The 19,248-nt window shown below is 41.6% G+C and overlaps 1 protein-coding gene across 3 annotated transcripts in view; it reads right to left on the minus strand.

Moving 5' to 3' along the window:
- HDAC4 (histone deacetylase 4) overlaps nt 1–19,248 on the minus strand; it is a 231,926-nt gene that overhangs the window by 81,918 nt on the left and 130,760 nt on the right. For all 3 annotated transcript variants that reach the window (XM_010577919.1, XM_010577917.1, XM_010577918.1), the window contains 2 exons: nt 17,197–17,317; nt 11,388–11,509 (listed from right to left, as the gene is read on the minus strand). In XM_010577919.1, the coding sequence (XP_010576221.1) occupies nt 11,388–11,509; nt 17,197–17,317 (243 nt within the window). The remainder of the gene's footprint in view (nt 1–11,387; nt 11,510–17,196; nt 17,318–19,248) is intronic.

Raw genomic sequence — 19,248 nt, forward strand, 5'->3', positions numbered from 1 at the left:
AAAAGAGCTTTTCATGAACGTTTTGGACAGAAAAATGCTAGCAAGAGATAAAGGGAGCACTAAAAAAAAGCGTCAGACTCCTCAAGATGATGCTTAAAATGCAGAATGAAGTGCATTAGCAAAGGGGGAATCATCTTATAGGGCATTTGCATATAAAATGGCAGGGGACTGAATACAAATCTGTCATTTGCTCAGAGGGCAATATTTGAAGAGTCGACTAGTTAAAATACAAGCATACGCTCTAACTAGCTACTTTATAAAGTTTTCTTCAAAACAGAACTTGACTTACTATTTTAGAAGTAGTCTTTGGGTACACAAACATTCGGTACCTCATCCCACATCCTTTAATTCACAGCTTTAATTTGTTCCAAATATTGAGTATTAATAACTGTCTAGATGCTCCGGTCAAGACTTTAAAGAACAAATGGGAACGTGTCACAGCTAGATGCTGATACATCCATTTTAGATACATTTGCACTGCCAACCAGCAAATGAAATATAAGCCTATGCCACAGCTGTTGAAAGGATCTGTCTTCTGACAAAGAAAAACATGACAATAAAAACTGTACTTCAGCACAAATTTTATTCATATGCAATTTATGCCCTGCATGGTGTTCATCTGAAGTATGTTTTCTGTTGGAACAGACAAGTAATTGTGCGGCTTTCAAATACAGAGAATGAACTGGTTAGAAACACCTTAAAACTAGCAGGGAAACAAAAGATCTGGGGTCACAGATTACCCAATACTACCAGATAACATCCCATACATGAAGCCACAATGAAAACATCCTTCCATGTAACAGGAAGGGAAAGAAGATAGAAAATTAGAGCCTTAAAAGAGAAAACACCCCAAGAATAAGTTTTAGCAAAAGTGGCATATTATAATTTGTCAGATAAAACTATTTTCAGGCAAAACTGTTCTGTGTATTTCTCCTTCACTTCCTCAGCTGAAGGATCAAGTTTTGAAACACCCAAAAGTCTATTTAAATAACTGCATTTATTTAGTTTGCTCTGATTTGGTTCTATTCATCCCCCAGGTATAATTCCAAATCTAACATGTCATCAAGACCTCAGAGAGCATAATCCCTACACGCATTTAATTGGATGCTATATAGACCAAAGTAGGTGAATTAAAGTTCAGCACAAATTCAGTCTCAAATTCGAAGAATTTACATATAGTATATTTTACAATGAAAGATGTAGCTTTCTGCAGAGGCATTTCCAAAACTCGAAACAATAATTTAAGCTTATTCAGATGGTTTTAAAACCACCATATAATAAAAAATATTTTTAAACTGAAGAGACCTGTCCTTCAAAAGTATGAAATATTAGTTCAAGCAACACGTAACTATTAATACCAGACAGTCAACACAGGTTCAGTGTTCTCTCGGGAACACCAATTCCACTGAAAATCTCCCAGTATTCACCTGTCAGGCAACATGCCCAAACAAAGGCTTGCTCCCCATCACTGCTAACTAGCGTAAACTTAAGAGAACTAGAGACTAAATTACAAAACTTACTGCTCTTCTACATCTTAAGGTGAAATCTTTCACACAAACGCCATGAAGTTATCAAAAAATCATTTTAATTCTGTTTAGCAAACAAATGAAGCCCATGCCCAAGTCTGAGTCAGCTTCCACAAAGCTAGTGGGATTTCTTAAGCAGTGACATACTTAATTTGGCCTATAATAAGGATTTATACAAAGAATATTTTGTTTTCCTCTGAGTATATTAATAACTAGAATATAAGCCAAAAGCTTCCCTAGCTTTCACAGGCTCAAACCTAAGTTACCCCTCTTATACGTCATTTATTGCAGCAGGACCCATGTAATCCAATTCTTCAACATTTATGTCATTCTCATTGTTTTCTTCCTAGAATTGCATCCCCTAAGCTGCTGAACTAATCTGACATTAAGTCTATGTAAGTCAAAAACCACAAAGTCCTGGGCAGAGTTTGCCCTGTTCCCATTACCCATCCACATTTATGACAAAAAGCAAACAATGCACCGTGAAAACCCTGAGCCCAGTCCTTGCACATCTTAATTTCGGCAGCTGGGGACTGAGAAGGGCTGTTACTCTTTTATTAGTATTTTTAAGCTTCATAGTAAGTCTCACCAGCTAGGCAAAGGCCAACACAATTACCTTATCTCTCTTCTAACGTCCAGGTCACCCCATGGGTAAACATGGGAGAGGGAGAGACATAGCTGTCTGAAACTAGCCTTTTGCACAACCTAAAATTTTAATAAAGATAAATTATCTTTTGCTTAAGCGGGAGACACCACAGGTTCTGCAACTGAGCATTCACTCCCCACTCTGTGACTTCTTTGCTCCCTGCCTGGCCCTGTCCCAGACCTTCATTACTGCTCTTCTGTGTGCATGGTGTGGTCTCTCCTCTCCAAAAATCATGGATTGTGACCTATCTAGTCAGGAAGACCTAGTAAAGCCGGACATGGCAAAGTTCATCTATAGTCAAGCAAAAACATTGAAAATTGTTTCACTGTTATACCTCTGAAGGCCAAGTGAGCCGATATTCTGGACTGTCAATACCTGTAGGCATCAGCATAGAGGGGGACAAGAATAATATGGTCCGTCACAAATGTACCTAGTGGGCAGCAGAAAATTCCCAACCAAACTAGAAAGCAAAACAAGAGTAAAAACAAGACAGCCTGCTCTTCTGCAGAAACAAACTATTTTTTATGATCTTGGTACCATGTTGGATGGCATCACCTGAAATAATACATCTAGGAACATAGGTACATGATTAGAAAGGGACAGATAAAGATATTTGCTGGGTTTTCTTCCTCTTCTCCTAACTCTGTGCTGGCATGAGTACTGTGTAAGAGGTCTGTAGAAGGGCTATTTATGGAAGACTGCATCCTTAAAATGACAACTTATTAAAGTCCAATATTTGGCACTTCTCATGCTGAATTTTCGTAGTTGCAGCATCTCAGCAGTAGAAAGAAGACTTTAACACCCATTAAACTGAGCACACAACGTTGACACTTTTTACAGCTTCATTATCATTTGCTTGCCTGACTACAAAACCACACAAAATCACAGTGTAATGGAGCACCACGAAGGTTTTCGCTGTGAATAGCCAAAACTAGACTAGAAAAACAAGCACGTGGAAATGCCACATCTCATCTCTGTCTTTCCCTTTCCAAAGTCTAAATAAAGACAGTAGCTTTGCACAGTTCAAAATATTATCTGAGAGGAAAGATAAGAGACACGTGGAAGGGGATAAGGAATAGAAAGGAGAGACTGAGATCCTCCAAGTGAGTTTCTCCAATAAAGCATTTAAAACAGCACTGAACTCTACAGAAAGCAGGAGAAAAACATGCAATTTCTGTACAGCAGCCAAAAAGGTGCAGTGACTGTAGCAGAGGGAGCTACCGGCTGCCTGAACACAAGACCAGGGAGCAGCTACAAAACCGAGGAGACCCCAGTGAGTGACCCACAGTGGCCACAACTTTTGGGGACAATCTCCTTACGTTAAAATGAGCTTCTCCCCAACAACCCTACAGGCATTTTAAACTCAAGAACTACGCTGAATTTTACTGAAGTGCAACTTGTTAATATATAAAAGTCCAAGGTGGGTCAAAACATGCATGGTGCTATACCCTCCATGCTTCATGAGTCTCATGGACCAGCCAAGCACTTGTTGAGCTGCCATCTGTTCCGTACCTAGAAACCTTCCTGCCATGGCTGTGAGTCCATGCCCTGCCCTGCCAGCTCTGTGCCGTTTGCCTTTTTTCCCCTTCTCCTTGCCCAATCCCACAAGCATCTCCCCTCCCCTTGCCTGATGCTGGGCTGCTCCTATGGGAAGAAGCAACCGACCCCACCTCCAGTCTCCTCCTGCCCCGGGTGCTCTTCCAAGGAACTGTAATAAAGAAACATAAAACCAGTAAAAACAATCTCATGCTGTCACACACGGCTGCAAACTCCTGAGGGCCAGAAGGGATATGATGCACTGAGAAAGCCAGCAGGACATGCCTCAAGAGACACACGGTTTCCTTAGAGCTTCGCTGTTGCATGTCAGTTTGGAGAAATCACTCCAAGTTACTGCTCTGGCTGCCGTTCGCACGCTGCTCGTGGTCAAATCTGTCCCACAGAGGACAAGCACGTACCCATCACGCTCTGCTAGCTCAGACTTGGTTCCCCTTTCTGCTAGATGCAGTGGCCCAAAGGCCAGGTGTCTCAGCTCTGGCCAGAACAAACCTGGGCTTATATATATATACACATATACACGCACACATAGAGGTGAAACTGTGCACGCTCCTGGCAGTCCCTGTGAAGCAGAGGTGGAGCTGAGAGAACCAAGAAGGAGAAGGATGGGTCCCCAGAGGTGACGCTAAACCAGAAGACTTTGTTTGGTCTTCTACTGGAAGAGGTTTCTCCTTCGATGCACCGTTGATAGTACTCCCCAGGAAGGGCTTTGATGGAAAGTGCTAGCTTTCCCCACAGGCACCTCCAGCTCTCACGTCAAAAGTGCACCTGCTTTATCAGAGCCCTGAGCAAGGAAAGGGGGTGTCCCCTCCTTTTGCCTCTAGGCAAACCTCAACACTGGAGAGGAACGCCCACGGAACACAGAGTTCCTAGCCGCTGGTGCAGAAGAAAAACATGGGAGCAAAGAATTGCCCAGTGTGCATTAAGACATGATTGTCAGAAGAAATGGAGGGACTGGACTAAAGCAAGCATTTGCTGGTCCTCCAACTGCACTTTGGTTTGTTGCTGCTCTCTGAAATGTCAATGGGCTGGTCTGAAGAGCTACTTTGTAGCATCACAGTAATAAAGTAATTTTTGTCTTTAATAAGTTATTTTTGGATTAGAGAGACTGACGTCCTCCACTTGGAGAAGGAAGGGGTATTTATAACAATAGAGATTTCTCATGCAGGTCAGTGCCTCCTCTCAGCAGAGCGCACCCCGAGGCAGTGCGTGGGTCCCTGGGACAGGAAAGCCAGACCTCTGACCACGTCAGCTGGAAGGACAACGTGGGTGGGAAAGCAAAGATACTCTTGAACTTGAGTGACACTCCAAGCTGTACAAAGCTCAAAGATTTTCTCTAAATTATACTCCCACACTGCACCGGGATTTCAGCCTACTCTATTTTCCTCTAAACAATATTTGTCATAAAACAAACCGTTTAAAACATTCCAATAATCAGAACCAACTCAGAGAGGTATTATGCCTTTCTTGACAAATGCAGCATTTTAATTATTGACAAATCCTTTCATTTTCCATTTTCTTTCTTTTCAATGCAGTAAGTTCAGAACAATTTCACCTGCTTAGATGCAAATAATACTCAAACAACTCTGTGTTTCTGCAGTACTGTGAGGAAACCAACAACATCATGGGATGCTGGATGCTTTCCTCTCTCAGGCTTCTCTCTTTGCACATTAAAAGAAGAATATTAGCAAACATGAGACGGTTAGTGCCAGCCTGTGGGCTCCGCATCATGAACCAGTGAGCATACACCGTGCACAAGCTCCGATTTGTGGTGCCCGGCGGGGACGTGCAGGCAGGGAAGGACAACGCTGCCTGTTTCATGGCCAGCTCTGAATGGGCAGCAAGTGATTGAGACCCTGCAGCCTAGGTACATCTCAGCATCACGCATCTAAGTACAAGCTGGGGCTTCGAAGAAGTTGTCGTTCCCAATCTGCTCATGCTTGATTCAGCCAGAAGAACAACATCGACCTTTTCTATCTCTTTTAGGAGGTTGGTGAGCTGGAAGCTGCAGTGGTTGCCGGGACTATCAGTACAGGTGATGTATTGGTCAGATTCCTTCTGCAGTAGGTCACAAATGGTGGTGAAATTCAGGAAAACCACTGGCCAGGGCAGCCCTCCAAGTGGCAGATGGGCCAGATTCTGCCCGTTTGCACCACATACAGGCAAGTACAAGGAGAGGTCTCCTTTTCATTGCATTCCTTCACTCTTGAGCAAACTCACTACAGCAAAGGGGTGCATAACCCATGGGCTGACAATGCTGAGCTAAAAGCTTCTCCTTGGACCTTTCCTGCCAGTTCTCAACCTGTGTGGACTCTGAAGGTTGAGGACAGGGTTTTTTTTCCTTTACCACAAGCCCTAAGACACAGTACTTGACCTACAACCAGTTCTTCTTCTGTCATGACTTGTGCAAAAGGCAAGAGACACTGTTGGGATGGCAAGTTTTCAGGTAGGATGCTTGTTCTTTCCTGGTCCCCAGAGAAAAGGAGCTGAAAAGAGGGGTCTGACACACTTTCTACTTGTCATTTCTCCCCAGGCACGCGCACGTACATGCTCATTTACTATCTAGGCAGGAAATTCAGAGACATATACTTGCCAAAGATGTCTTTGTAAGGTCTAGCGTTCAACTCAGTCTAGCTTTGGAAATAGTGGAAACTCACACCCCGAGATGCTATCCCACACCTCTGCAGTGAAAACATATTTGGGACCATAGGAATCCTTTGCCTCCTTAAAATCTTCATGTCCATCAACGTCCTTTCCTTCTCATCTTCACCTCCCCACTCCAGCCAGCTGTGACACTGGAGGTAAAGGAAAAGCCAGGACCCAGAGCCTCAGCGATGCCTCACAGAACAGTGACCATGGCTGCAGCAGCCATGGGCCAAGTAGCCCAAGGACCAAGCCAAAGACACCAAAAAACAGCCACCCATTGCTCTTGACGGATGCAGGACGTCTTCTTGTGTGCAATGAACCACAGTGGTGTGCCAAACACCAGAGGGTTAAGAAGCACAAATAAAAAAAAAAAAAAGGACAAAATGAAACAGTAGCACATTTTTGATAACAGCAGCTTTGTCAAAAATCCCACCTCCCCTGACAGATCTGTCAGGAGAAAGGCTTAAAGACCAGCAGTCAGCCCAGGGCAGGGGAATTAAGCTGCAGCAAAGGCACAGATCCCTCCCGCATGGGCACGAGGAGGGTCAAAGAAGAGGAGCTCTCTTGGGAAAGGTTTGCTTTATCCAACAGCAGGAGCAAAACCATGATGAGATCTGAGCCTGCTTCACAACCTGCACGGGTCCTACAGATGCAGCCATTTTTACACTTAGAACTGTGGAGAGTATCTTTTGCGAGTACTTCAAAAGAAATGAGCTGGTTTTCTCACTTTGGGGTCAGGTTTAAATATAGATACAGAGAAATGTTTCCAGTTCATACAGTCCAGTGAGCTGAATTAGTGTTGGCCAGGAGACTCTAGCAGGTGCTGAGTTTGGCAAAACTTCTCCTGATTTTAATGACAACTAATTGAAATGCTGTAGCTTTCATTAGAAATTCTGATTAGCTGTCAAGTCCCAATGAACACGAGGAATCCTTACCCTACCTCTATGCAGGAGTAAGTGGGAAAGCTACTGTCCAACAGGACAGGGTCCAGCCCTGCACAGGATGTAAAAGCAAAACAAAACCAAACAAAAAAACTCCATGTAAGCAAGAGGAAAAGCATGTTAAAAAGCTAAATTATTCTCTTCAGTCTTTTACAAATCTCAATAACGGTGGTTGTGTTGGCTTTCTAATTAAGAGCATGTTTTAATATGTCCACTGCTCAAATTCCACAAAGCAGGGAACACCATGAACAACCTTGCTCCTGGAAAAAAAGTAAGGACATCGTATTCCTTAGAAACGCAGAACTGAAAAGCTACATTAAAAATAACTTGGAGCTGCTGCTCCAAGCAAGTTGTTGACAAACAACTCTTAGGGTTATCAAAACAAGGTACAAAAGACTGCCCCAACCCAGACTCTAAAATCATTCTGAAAGGATTCTCCAGAGATTTTCTTACAGGTTCCCAGTACAGCACATAATGAATCTTCATTAAATTTGGAAGACACCAACCTTGATCTGGGAGCAGAAAAGGTCACTTATATTTTCCCCTCTCAACTGCTGTCAACAAAATGCGTACACTGAAGGAAACATATATATAATAAAAGAAACTACTCAAAAGGGGAAATAAAAGTCCTTGTGCTAATCCAGTTATTTAACAGCAAAAGCATGAGCAGCACCAACCAAACTGTTCTTGGGTCAGTTAAAAAAAGGAACAATCCCAAAGTGTTTAGATAGAGGGAAGCGAGTGAAATGCATCCCCCAGCCAGGCTAAGAACAGGATTCAAGCAATTAGTAACTGCACCAGCCAGCAGCCTGACAGGAAAACAATTTCATGCAGAAACCGAACGGCCAAGAAACTGGAACGTAATTTAGCAAAGCAAATCAGACAGGGTAGGATTTCAGGGGACAAGGATGCATTAGGAGCGTGTTGCAAGCATTGACTGTTTCCCATGCTGAATGTTTTCAAGCACTCTTAAGACATCGTTCATGCATACATCTCCTTCTACCAAAGTGAGTGTGGCCAATTCACCAGGTCTCTCTCATTCACACGTGGGTTTTAGATTAGTAAGTTATCTCCAAGTGTGCACAGAGGGATAACCTGTGACCACATCAGAGTAAAGAAAGGCAGTGTTTTAAAAACCCAGTGCAATGACATATTTATTGTTCCTAAAAATTTCTCAACGTGCAGGACATGCTGCCAGCTCTGAAAACGCACCCTAGAAGAAATGATCATTCAAGCTGCCTTCCTGCAGCCCCCTAAGTCACCCTATCCCTAACGATGATGTTGGTCAGATTCCAGCCCTGGTAATCAGAACTGTATTGTGCTGGACTCTGTTATTTGAACTGCAAATATTTAATCAAATTTAATAAAATTGGACTACATGATACGGTGGTTTTAAATTACAAACACAAAGCCAGAGTTTTGCCTGGTGCCAAAAATCTGAAAAGCTCACCCGTAATAAAGAACTTTATTTAGGATGGGCCCCAGCCTTTCCTGCCTTTTGTTTACACCAGACTGTTCAGGAGCCTTTCTTCTCCAAGCAACTTAACATTCTTGGCAATGGGATTTCTGCAGGATATTGCTGTGCCAGAGACCTAAGTGCTGTTGTGTTGAAAGGAAAATAAAAGAAAACAACAAAAAAAAATTCTCCCCTGAACTTTGCAAGTGAACTCGTTTGTATCACAGACCAGTCCCCAAAAGATTAATGCTGGTGCCCAAAAAGAACAAGCATCAGCGTCCTGGAAAAACAAAATCAGCTCAACATCTTCCTGTTTTAAAACAACAATGATTTTGGTTGCTTCCATTTTTAATAATGTGATTAGATACATTTATCATCCTTAATTCATCCTGTCTGACAGGGCTTTTATTCAGCCAGAGTCTCATTGAGAGCTCAGTTTGGGAAGCAGCAAAGGAGCAAGATGTGCAGACGCCTTCCTTCTCCTGTAGAAATCCCCTTCCGCAACACTGAGAGCAAGAAGGGCGACTGATCCTCAAACTTAATCTGACAAGTAAGGACCCTGAAGTGATGAGCAAGGGAGGTTTTGAAGCATGTCAAAGCCCGTTTATGCTGTGTGGATGCTAACGCACCAGAAATGGATCACCTGGTTTCGCAAGGTATAGGAAAGAGCAAAAAATCTCTTGGAATCACACTCTCCACAGGCCCTAAGCGATAGGTTTAGTGACAAGGGATGCTTCCCTGTGTGGAAACACTGTGATTTCCCAGAGGAGCCTGAAAGCCTTCATCAGAAGAGAAGCGAGTGGCAGCAACGGCTACTAGCAGCCTGGGCTTGCGTTCCTCCTCCCAGGCAGACGTGTACGCCAAGCACATCTTTGTGCTTGACCGGCTTTAGAGCTGAAGGAAGTCTCCTTTGAGGGCAGTTCTCCACCAGCACTCACCTTCCCTACCAAAGGCAAAGTCCCAAAGCCCAGACAGCGTCACTTTGGCTGTCCTGGGCACTGATGACGCAGCAGCATCTTCCGCACCTAATGGGGTGTTTGGTCTTTCATTATCTAGAAGCGGAGATTAGAGGATGCCCTACCCTTCAGCAAATCCAGTTTTCCCAGCTCTGCTTTTGGAGTCCTCCAGAAAAGGCACAGTCAAAACTACCACCACCAAAGGTACAGGGTGTGTCCAAGGAAAAAAACACATATCCTGGAGAGGGCTTGCCAATTTTTTACTGACTTCTTGTGCCGCTGAAGTGTTTGGCACTTGTCACCCAACCCATCATGCCCGGTGAGCGGGAAAAAAGCCTACCGCACAGCAGATGGGAATCCATCCACAGATCCATCCAGCAGGCCAGGTGCTATTTTCCAGAATGAGAAGTTCCCAAAAACGTCTTTTAATGCACGGAACTGGGAGGCCGGAGGCACAATGCAGCAGCATGGAGGTTTACTTTTTTCTCGTCAGATGGTGAAAGAATCAAAAACCCCAAATTTACAAGAATTGTGTTAAACCATTCACTGCACCTAAGACCTGCTCTACTCCTAACCATCAGGAGAAGAAATGCCATGAGAATACCTCCCTCCCTCCCAGAAGGAAAAGGAGGAGCTGCCAGCTCTTGGGAACTGATTTCGGGCAGCTGATTTGAGCAAAGACTGTACTAAATCCACAGGGAGATTTGGTTAACACGCCGTCATCATTCCTTATTGCAAGGACGACACACTTCGTGACTGCTGGTACTCATCCCTCCATGTTTGAAGATCCAGAAAGCATACTTGAGAAATAGCTAGGCAGCACCTGCAGAAGGTGCGAAGTTTAATCATACCCCTGCTTTCCTCTTACCTCCAACTCCATCTTTACAGAAAAGTTGTTTTCCTATTCCGAAGTGATTTTCAACACACAGTCTGCATCATCCACACGAGCAGCATTGCTCTCCAAACTGGGACAAGCTCATGGAAGCTCAGCTATTCCCCGAAGGAAGCAGCCGAGGATCACAAGCTGGCCAGGTTAGAAGCTGAGGCTGTGTTGGCTCAGGCGTGCGATATGGAACTGAGGACCACAGCCAACCAAAACAACCTGGTTTACATAATATATAGTTGAGAAATAACTGACCTGCTTAGCCACTGTGCAGGGAAAAACTTAACTGAGAAATAACTGTCTAGGTGTGAACCAAAACTCTTGCAGGAAGTCCTGACGCTTTGACTGGCAGAAACATTTTTATTTATTTGAAGTATAAACTTGTATATAAAATGCAAATCCCAGAAGAAATGAACTTTTCTTGGTACTTTTCTCACTCAGCAAAACATACTTCGACTTCAGACACCCAGATCTCTGTATTAGCTTTGACTTTGTGAAAACATCTCACAAACTTTGACACACAACTCCCCTGTCTCCTGCTTGCAGCTTTGCAAGTTCGCACACCCAAAGCAATTCCAGTCTCCCTCCAACACTGCACATACAGTGACAGATGAAGAGGGAGCAGGATGGAGTGGGTGCCTGTTAAATAAATCATCCCATGAAATACAGCTTTTAGGTAATATGCCCTTTTAAAAAAAAAAAAAAAAGAAAAAAAAGTAAGAGGACCAAGTGTCACAGCAAAGACAGTAGGCAACACAGAAAATCAACGTGAGAGCTACCTGTTTTTCTGAGTGGGAAGTCATCTTTGGAATCATACATCCCCAGTACAGGGTGATTGTAGGTGCCGGATACGCCACTTTGGGGTGGGGAGCTCTGGTCCAGAGAGCTGTGCTGTGTCTTCCTGCACAGAAGGAAAGAGAAGGGAGAAGCTTTACACCAGTGACACCGAAAGGGAACGAGTGCAGCTTCACCTTGTCTGTTACCTTACTGGGGAACAGTGCAAAGAAAAAGATCTTGGTACTAGCTTTCTCCTTCTAGGCATTCATACAAAAAAGACATTTAAGTCTAATATACAGGAGGTAACTAAACATATGCCTAATTTTCAGTATAAGAATTACCCCGTTGAGCATGGCTTAACTCACGAAGGTATTTAACCATGAGTATCATTTTAAGCGTGTACTTGGGCTCCATTTTGCCAAGTCATATTCTTGAAGCTAAGCATAGGTGTTGTTACTCCCCTCAACCATACCACGAATGAACAATTTTCCTTCACTGAATAAAACCCAGACATAGTAGACAAAGTCTAAGGATGAAACAAAACCAAAGGATGAGCACGTTTTGTGCCACACATTTAAACTGGCTAACAGCAGCCATGCTGCATAGGTGGTCTTCTGCCTTTTGCTTCGCTGCTTCCCAACCCAAATACTTCGCAGAGATAGGGCCAAAGCACTCAACACCTTTCCAGATTAACTTCTCGAAGATGATAATTTATAGCTTTGTTTGAGCAGGCTGCTGGAAGTAAATTACAGTCTGTTTGCTAAGGATATTAAATAATGAATGAGTTTTCTAAGCCTCCTACCAGTTTGTTGGCTGCATCTTTCCTACTAAATGACTTGTGCCCAGCTTTGCCATTTCTCAGGAGCTTCAACAACCTCAATCAGGACAGACTTCAGGAAGTCTCCAGACTCTGCATGTTAGCAGAGTAGCTACATTAACAGCACGACTGATTTAGCCGTACAGGTGACAGCCATACAGCTATCAAACAATCTTACGTTTTAAGTTTAAATAAACAGAATTTAAACCCTGTATTACTTCTTCAAAATACTAAAGAATATGGGACAACAGAAAGTGAGCACTTCGTCAAAAAGAGTGAATATTTGAAATTTTACATTGCCTAATAATCAGGCACTCTTGGAGACCTTGGTTAAAAATATTCTCCTACAAACAGTTCTTTAAAGAACCAACATGAGCCCTTCCCAGTTGAAAATTACACCAATTCATTCAATTCCTTGAGCAGTACATTTTGAAAGCTCAAATCAGAAGTAGGCTGTTTGGTGAGATCCATAGCATCAACTCCACTACAAGTTACACCCTTCAAAAAATAAGGGGCTAACGAAACATCCGGAAAATGCATCGTATTTTCTACATGATTTTGTTACAAAAGAACTCTGAAAAGTTTATTTGAACATCTACACCAAAATTTTCTATACCCACAGTTCTTACCAAGCAGTATGATTCACTGTGGTTTCCTAATCCCCCCCACTTTATATTCCAAACTTCTCTGTACATACAGACAGAGGAATTTTTCGGGCTCTTACACAGTTGTATTTTTCATTAGCATTCACGCACATCATGTACTCTTTGACATTCGCACCAATAAATGCCCACATGCACACACAGTTTAATCATCACCTGAAATCAAAACAGAACCAAACTGAAAAATATTTGAATCCGTCCTGAAAACAGAACTCGCTTTCTCTGCCCTGATCTGCTCATACCATGGGAAGGCAGCACAGAGAGATGTTTCAAAAACAGGAAGCCTGGATGCTGCAAGCCAAGAGACCTCAAACCCATCATGTCACACAATGACATTTTTTGCTCTTGCCTATACAAGCAATAAACTTTTCTTTCTCTTTTTTTTTTAATCATGACTTAAGCTGCACAATCATGTACATTGAAGCTATTTTCATCACTTTGTTAGGGAATGCGCAGGAAATCAAAGGGCCTGTTTAGATGTGCTTCGGGCTTGCTGAATGACAGATATTTAACTCTGCAAACAGGAATACATTACATGGCTCGAGGACTGGGATCCAACTGCCTATGCTGCTTTGAGCAAAATGGACTGGTCTGCATGCCCGTTCAAGAATTTCAGAGGTCTTGAAAGAGATGAAATTGTAAACTAAATAGAGTTTGCAGGCATTCCTGAAAGCACATACCTTCACATAACGCATCCCCTGTTCTTTGAGCTCTGAGGTCCTTCAAAAACCCATCCACACAGCAAAGCATGCATGATACTTAAAATATATTCATGCAACATAAACTGAAGATATTTTCAAGCATGTATCTGTGCTAGAATGTTTTGGGTACAGAGACTGTAGACACCTATGTATGTGGGAATAATTTAATATGTAATTATATATCTCTACCTCCTTACCATGCAAATACTCAGTTAAACTCCCTTTCATGATTGTTACCGCACTGAGTGGCTACTTCCCAAGTGCATTTCTGACAACTTCCTAGGGAAATAATAGCCCTGTTTGCTAAGCCCAAGGTGCTCTGTCTGCGTTCCTGCTAAGCCACGCTTACTTATGTTACGTATCCTGAGAGCAGGGCTGTCCAGTGGGTTCAGAACCCATGGAAGGGCCAGTCTGACAACGAAATTCAAAAGAACCTCTTCTGTTGTTGTCTACCATCAATGTAATCTGAAAATTATGGTCCACAAAGCTATTTTAAACAATTACATATAGACTGGAGGTGTATATATTAAACAGTTTACAAAGTGGCTTGAATACCGTAGAGCTGAAGACCAAGCAAGACCTCTGTGAAAGCCCCCAAGAAACATTACTAAGCATTACCAAGTTCCTTTCATTTGTCTCGTAGATCCTTTGGATGACAACTCTATTCTGCAAAACCTTTAAAAATGGTCCCTTTTCATCTCAAGGGTTGATCCGTGTGTGCGACAATGACCTTAACGTCAGTGATGAATTAGAAAATATTCACTAACTATAAACACTCAATGTTGCACCAGCAACTGATGGTGTTGAATGGAGTTCAGATACAAGATACTGAAGGCAAAAGCATCTGGACATCTCAGTGGACAACCAAAGCCTGGTCCAAAGGGCCAGGGGAACGACAGCTATTTCTCACGTCAACAGAACATATTTCATGTCACAGCCATTGACGTAGAACTGTTGTGGTGTTCAATACCCTTAGGAAATCTGTTTTTTCGAAGTAATGCTTTCCATTTCTTTAAAAAGGAATTCACAAACCTTAATAAGACCAAAGGAAGTGCTTAAAAGCAGGCGTGTCATTTAAAAGACTATTTCAGCATCTGTTACCACTTAATTGGCCTGCCTGCTCACAGTAGGAGCATCAAGTCTATCTTCTGCAAGCCTCATTTGCGTGTGTTAAATCCAAACACCACCCAATTGAATCACATTAGAAGTATGTGCATACATAAATATCTCTATAACTGAATTGGTAACCTATGAGATGCCACACAAATAAACACTAATATGTAATTAATTTAAAGGTTTTCTCTTTTTTAAAAATATATTTTTTAAATAGAATGGAACTGAAAAATCTTCAACTTCTGCCTTAACAACTGAAGGGTGCATTTAAAAATCCTCCACCGCAAGATAAGACACTACAGTCACGCAGCCCTGCTGCCATCTGCCCTCCTCAAAGGCTGAGCAGAACAAGCTCATGCCTGCCTGCAATTTATCACTGAGACAGACCCTAACAAAGATTTGTGAGGCCTCTGAGGCTCTTTCTTCCCATCTTGTGTTAGAAATCAGAATACTGATCCTTTCCCCACCACAAAACAGATGGAGGGAAGATGAGGGGATGGCAAGCCCGTTAAATCCATAAGAAAAAGGATGGCCCCTTGTGCAACAGTTTGTACGTTGTCTCTACCTGTTGGCATCCCTGGAGCATCACAGGAAAGGGACGTTTTGATTAACATATGCCACAATGAACCTAAACATATGCCACAATAAACCTAAACAGTATATTGGTGCTCAGAAAGCTCTCAGCATTAGCTTAAAGCAAGGCAGGGAACATACTGAAACCTTAAACACGACTTGGCTAAATAACCTCCTGCATCACCTCTGGCCCTGTAACGTATAGGGGTGTTACAGACTGCTGCTCTTCAATTCATCTCTGAATGCTGGATTCTCGGCAACAAAGCAGTTAATTGAAAACTGTGCAAAACATAAGCAATTCAGACCACTCCCAAATTTATTTTTCTCTTTTCTAAATTCACCTACCATGGCAATTCTATGCCAGGCTTCTCTAGGGCTAAAGGATCAAAGGGTTTGGAAGAAAGTACTTATTTACTCTCCTTAATTCTAATTGACTTTATACCACTTTCACATTAACAGGCATTTTAACCAACTGGAAAAAAAATGGAGAACACAATGGCTCAGTCTTCAACCGCCTTTAATAAAATCCCCAAATTTCTCAGTGAGTCTCAATTAAGAACAGTGGAAAATCAGTTATCTAAAAAAGACATTTATGTTGTCTTGACTGAAATTCAGTTTCTCCTATGTCTTCTACTGTCCTTGGTACCAACCTAGTGGGCCTTAAATATTATCTTTGCATAAGCTAACAACATTTCACTACTTTAACCAGTGCCATAACCATACAATTTTCAAGTCTCAGATTAGATTTTCAGAGATGTATTAAAACTGCTCATTCTCACCCTACTGGAGTAACGCTTGAATTTTTCTGCCAACTACACTTCAACATTTCTGTACTTGCTCATAGCTGGGATATCTTTCAAATTTAATTTCCGCTTAGTTTCTTGGATTTGGAAACATCTTCTGGCTATGACCTCATCATCCCTGTATACATGCTATACATGTATAATTTCTAAAGACTTAAAATACTGTCAGATGCTCAGCTTGAACACAAATTTCACAGCAAAATTTCCTTGACTTTTGTCATTCAAAATTTCATTAATTTTATGGTCATTAAAAAAGACAACATCCAAAATGCTGGGTTTGTTTTTTTTTTTAAATATAGATATTCACAATATTATAGTAGTGGAAGTTTTTAAATAATCTCAAATTTTCTGATTTTCTTTTATACAATGAAGAAATTAATTTCTGAAACTGAAACTTGTACCTTGTTAATAATGCCATTGTTTATATTCACTATTTGGTGCATTTGAACTAATTGAAGAAGTCACTCTTTGTTCCCATGTCATTATAACATCAGCTGTTACCTTCTCAGCCCAGATGACATTTGAGTTTTCTTGGAGACCAACAGTTGAAAATTTTCAGTTGAAAACGTAGATGTTGGGGCAATTGTGATTAGAAGTGTAGACAGGACGCACTTGATGTTTCCAGCAGTTTACACAGAAGAGCCAAGTAAACAAAACTTCCAACTTTGAGAGATTAAGATGAGCAGTAAGCATTAAAGGCTTTAAAAATGTAATGCTAGCTCAACTATCCCGAGTTGCAATTCACTTGGGATATGCAATAAACATAAAAAGTAATTTCCCCATTTTACTAAAGTTCAAGTTTTATAACACCTGGCAGGACAAAATCCTGGGTGAAAAGCTAGAGAACTTATAAAGGTTGATCTTGATGGTAGAACTTGCGAGTTTGAATAACTGTGGATTAAAGATGACAGCCAAGACCTCTAGTCACAAAAATACTGTGACCATCACAGAAGATACGAAAATTATTCCCATTGAAACTCTCTGAAAAATGCATTTTGGTAATGTTCAGCAAAGTCAAACCCTGGTTCTATGACTGTTCTGGTTCATCCAGTAAATACATCAGGTCTATTCCCCACATCTGCAGCAATTGTGAAAAAAGGTGGCACCGGCTGAATCATAAAGATAAGCCCAGTACCACTTACCCATACCAGAAGCGAGGATCACTGGATATACAGTGGTTAAGATTCCGGTGTGCCAATGCCTTCTTCTTATTTAAGACAAATTCTTGTAATTTCATCTTTACTTCTGTGCTTGCCACTGCACCTGAAATGTCAACAATAAAAAAGGTTATCTAATCAATTCACATACTTTAAAGAATTTAAATATCTAAAAAGGTTCAGAATTAAATCTTTGATTTCCAGTCCAAAAGAAGAACTTTTCTTTCAAAGAGAAAAGAACAAAGTGCCTCCAGTAAGGAGCTCTCCCTTTTTTTTTTTTTTTGCCTTTAGCTTTGCATATAATCACAACTTATGTTTGAAAACAGAGATTTAATCAGAGATTTATCATTTCACTATAAAAGATCTCTGACAAGGATTTTTACACTTGCATAAAAATACACTTAGAATAAAGCACTTGTACTAGGTATTCCAGCTTTCTTTTAATCAAAGGTATTTAAGAAAAAGGGTCTTGTGTACACTCAAGTTTTTAAATGTCACATCTGCAAGCAGAAGGGGAATGAGACGAATGTCTCATATGTAGATTCTGTCTTAAGAACTCTTGTAAATAGGGACCTCTTTGTTCAAAAGTATCTGTGTACAATAAGACCTACATAATATTCCAATTCATTTACAAGTGTGCAATCTATTTCTTCAAATAGAAAATCTAACATTTAAAAAGAAAGTCAGTAATTTTGTAGCATAGACTTAAAATGTCAACTGTATAATTTCTAATCATTATTTTCTCCACAATAGAGACCAGTCTGTTTTACTGCGATGATGGATTAAAATTATCATTCAGTTGACAGAACAGATTCGCAGGCAGAGTTTCTGACGGAGTAATGCATACAAAGTTTGGCAAGCAGAACATGTGGAAAATGATGGTTCATCTATACCATGGTGTAAAGCAGGAATTCCAAAGGAAAATATCTGGGCTACAAGAAAATGAAAAGGCCAGGAAAACTGTCTGCTCTACAGGGAATAAAAACTTAAAATACAACAGGGTGATCTTTTGTCTCCTGGATCCTACTCAGCAATGACATTTGACAGACAGGGGAAAGAATTTTTTTGTATCTCCACAAGAGAAGGAAACTGCAATATTTCTATAAAGCACTGCCTGAAGATGTAATATTGTTCAACCACTGAAGCCATGTTGAAAAGCTTGAAAATTCACCTTTTTGGAGCCCTGCATTTCTCACTAGCTCTACAAACGTAGGTTTGGCATGTAGCCCAACAGGAAGTTCAACTGAAGAGCTGGACATAAATTCATGTAAGTGTAGCAAGCCACGTGGCTAGATCAGAATAGGTGACAAATTCATGGCTAAAGGCCTTCTCTCTCCAAAAAGTGTCACCTTTACTCTATTAGCATCTTTAATCAAACATGGCTGTGTTCTGTCAGTTTTGGATAATTCTGACATTATTTAGAAGACTTGAAGCTAAACATTTTTGGATCCTGAGGTTTACAAAAGCTCCCCTAGCATGTCTTCCTCCTTAATTAGAAGCTGAAAGGCCCCATATATGCTTAACAAGATAAAGCTGTGTAGGCTTCCCACTCCCTGGGCAATGCTTGCCAGAGCCATGGACCAAGCTGTCATGCAAGACCTTCTGACCTTTACTCAGCTCTTGACCCTTGAGTTGAAAGATTAAAAGTGAGTTAAATTGGGGTTTTTTTAGCATACTATACTGGGTTATTTTGGACCCAGTCACATTGTTACAGGCAGAAGCAGTGTGCAATATCCAGTAAAGATGTTAAAGAGGACTCCAAAGGCAGGAAGGGACAACCTGTCACATACGTGACAGTATAAACCATGCAGGGGTATAAGCAAAGAGGACAAGAGCAGAAGTCAGATATCAAAAGCCCATACATATGGAATAAGTCCACAGGCAGGAAGCAAGACACTCAACCCCAATGAAAGCAAAAGGCATGGCAGAGTAAAAGGAGGATGAGGGAGAAAGAACCAGAGAGCAAGAGCCCACGCAGCAGCTCTGGCTGGGGGAGCAGCTGTGCGCGGTGGGGAAAACCAAGCTGTGAAGCTGGTC

Source organism: Haliaeetus leucocephalus, unplaced genomic scaffold, assembly GCF_000737465.1.
Source record: "Haliaeetus leucocephalus isolate CR32 unplaced genomic scaffold, Haliaeetus_leucocephalus-4.0 Scaffold587, whole genome shotgun sequence".
In the NCBI taxonomy this organism is placed as follows: Eukaryota; Metazoa; Chordata; class Aves; order Accipitriformes; family Accipitridae; genus Haliaeetus; species Haliaeetus leucocephalus.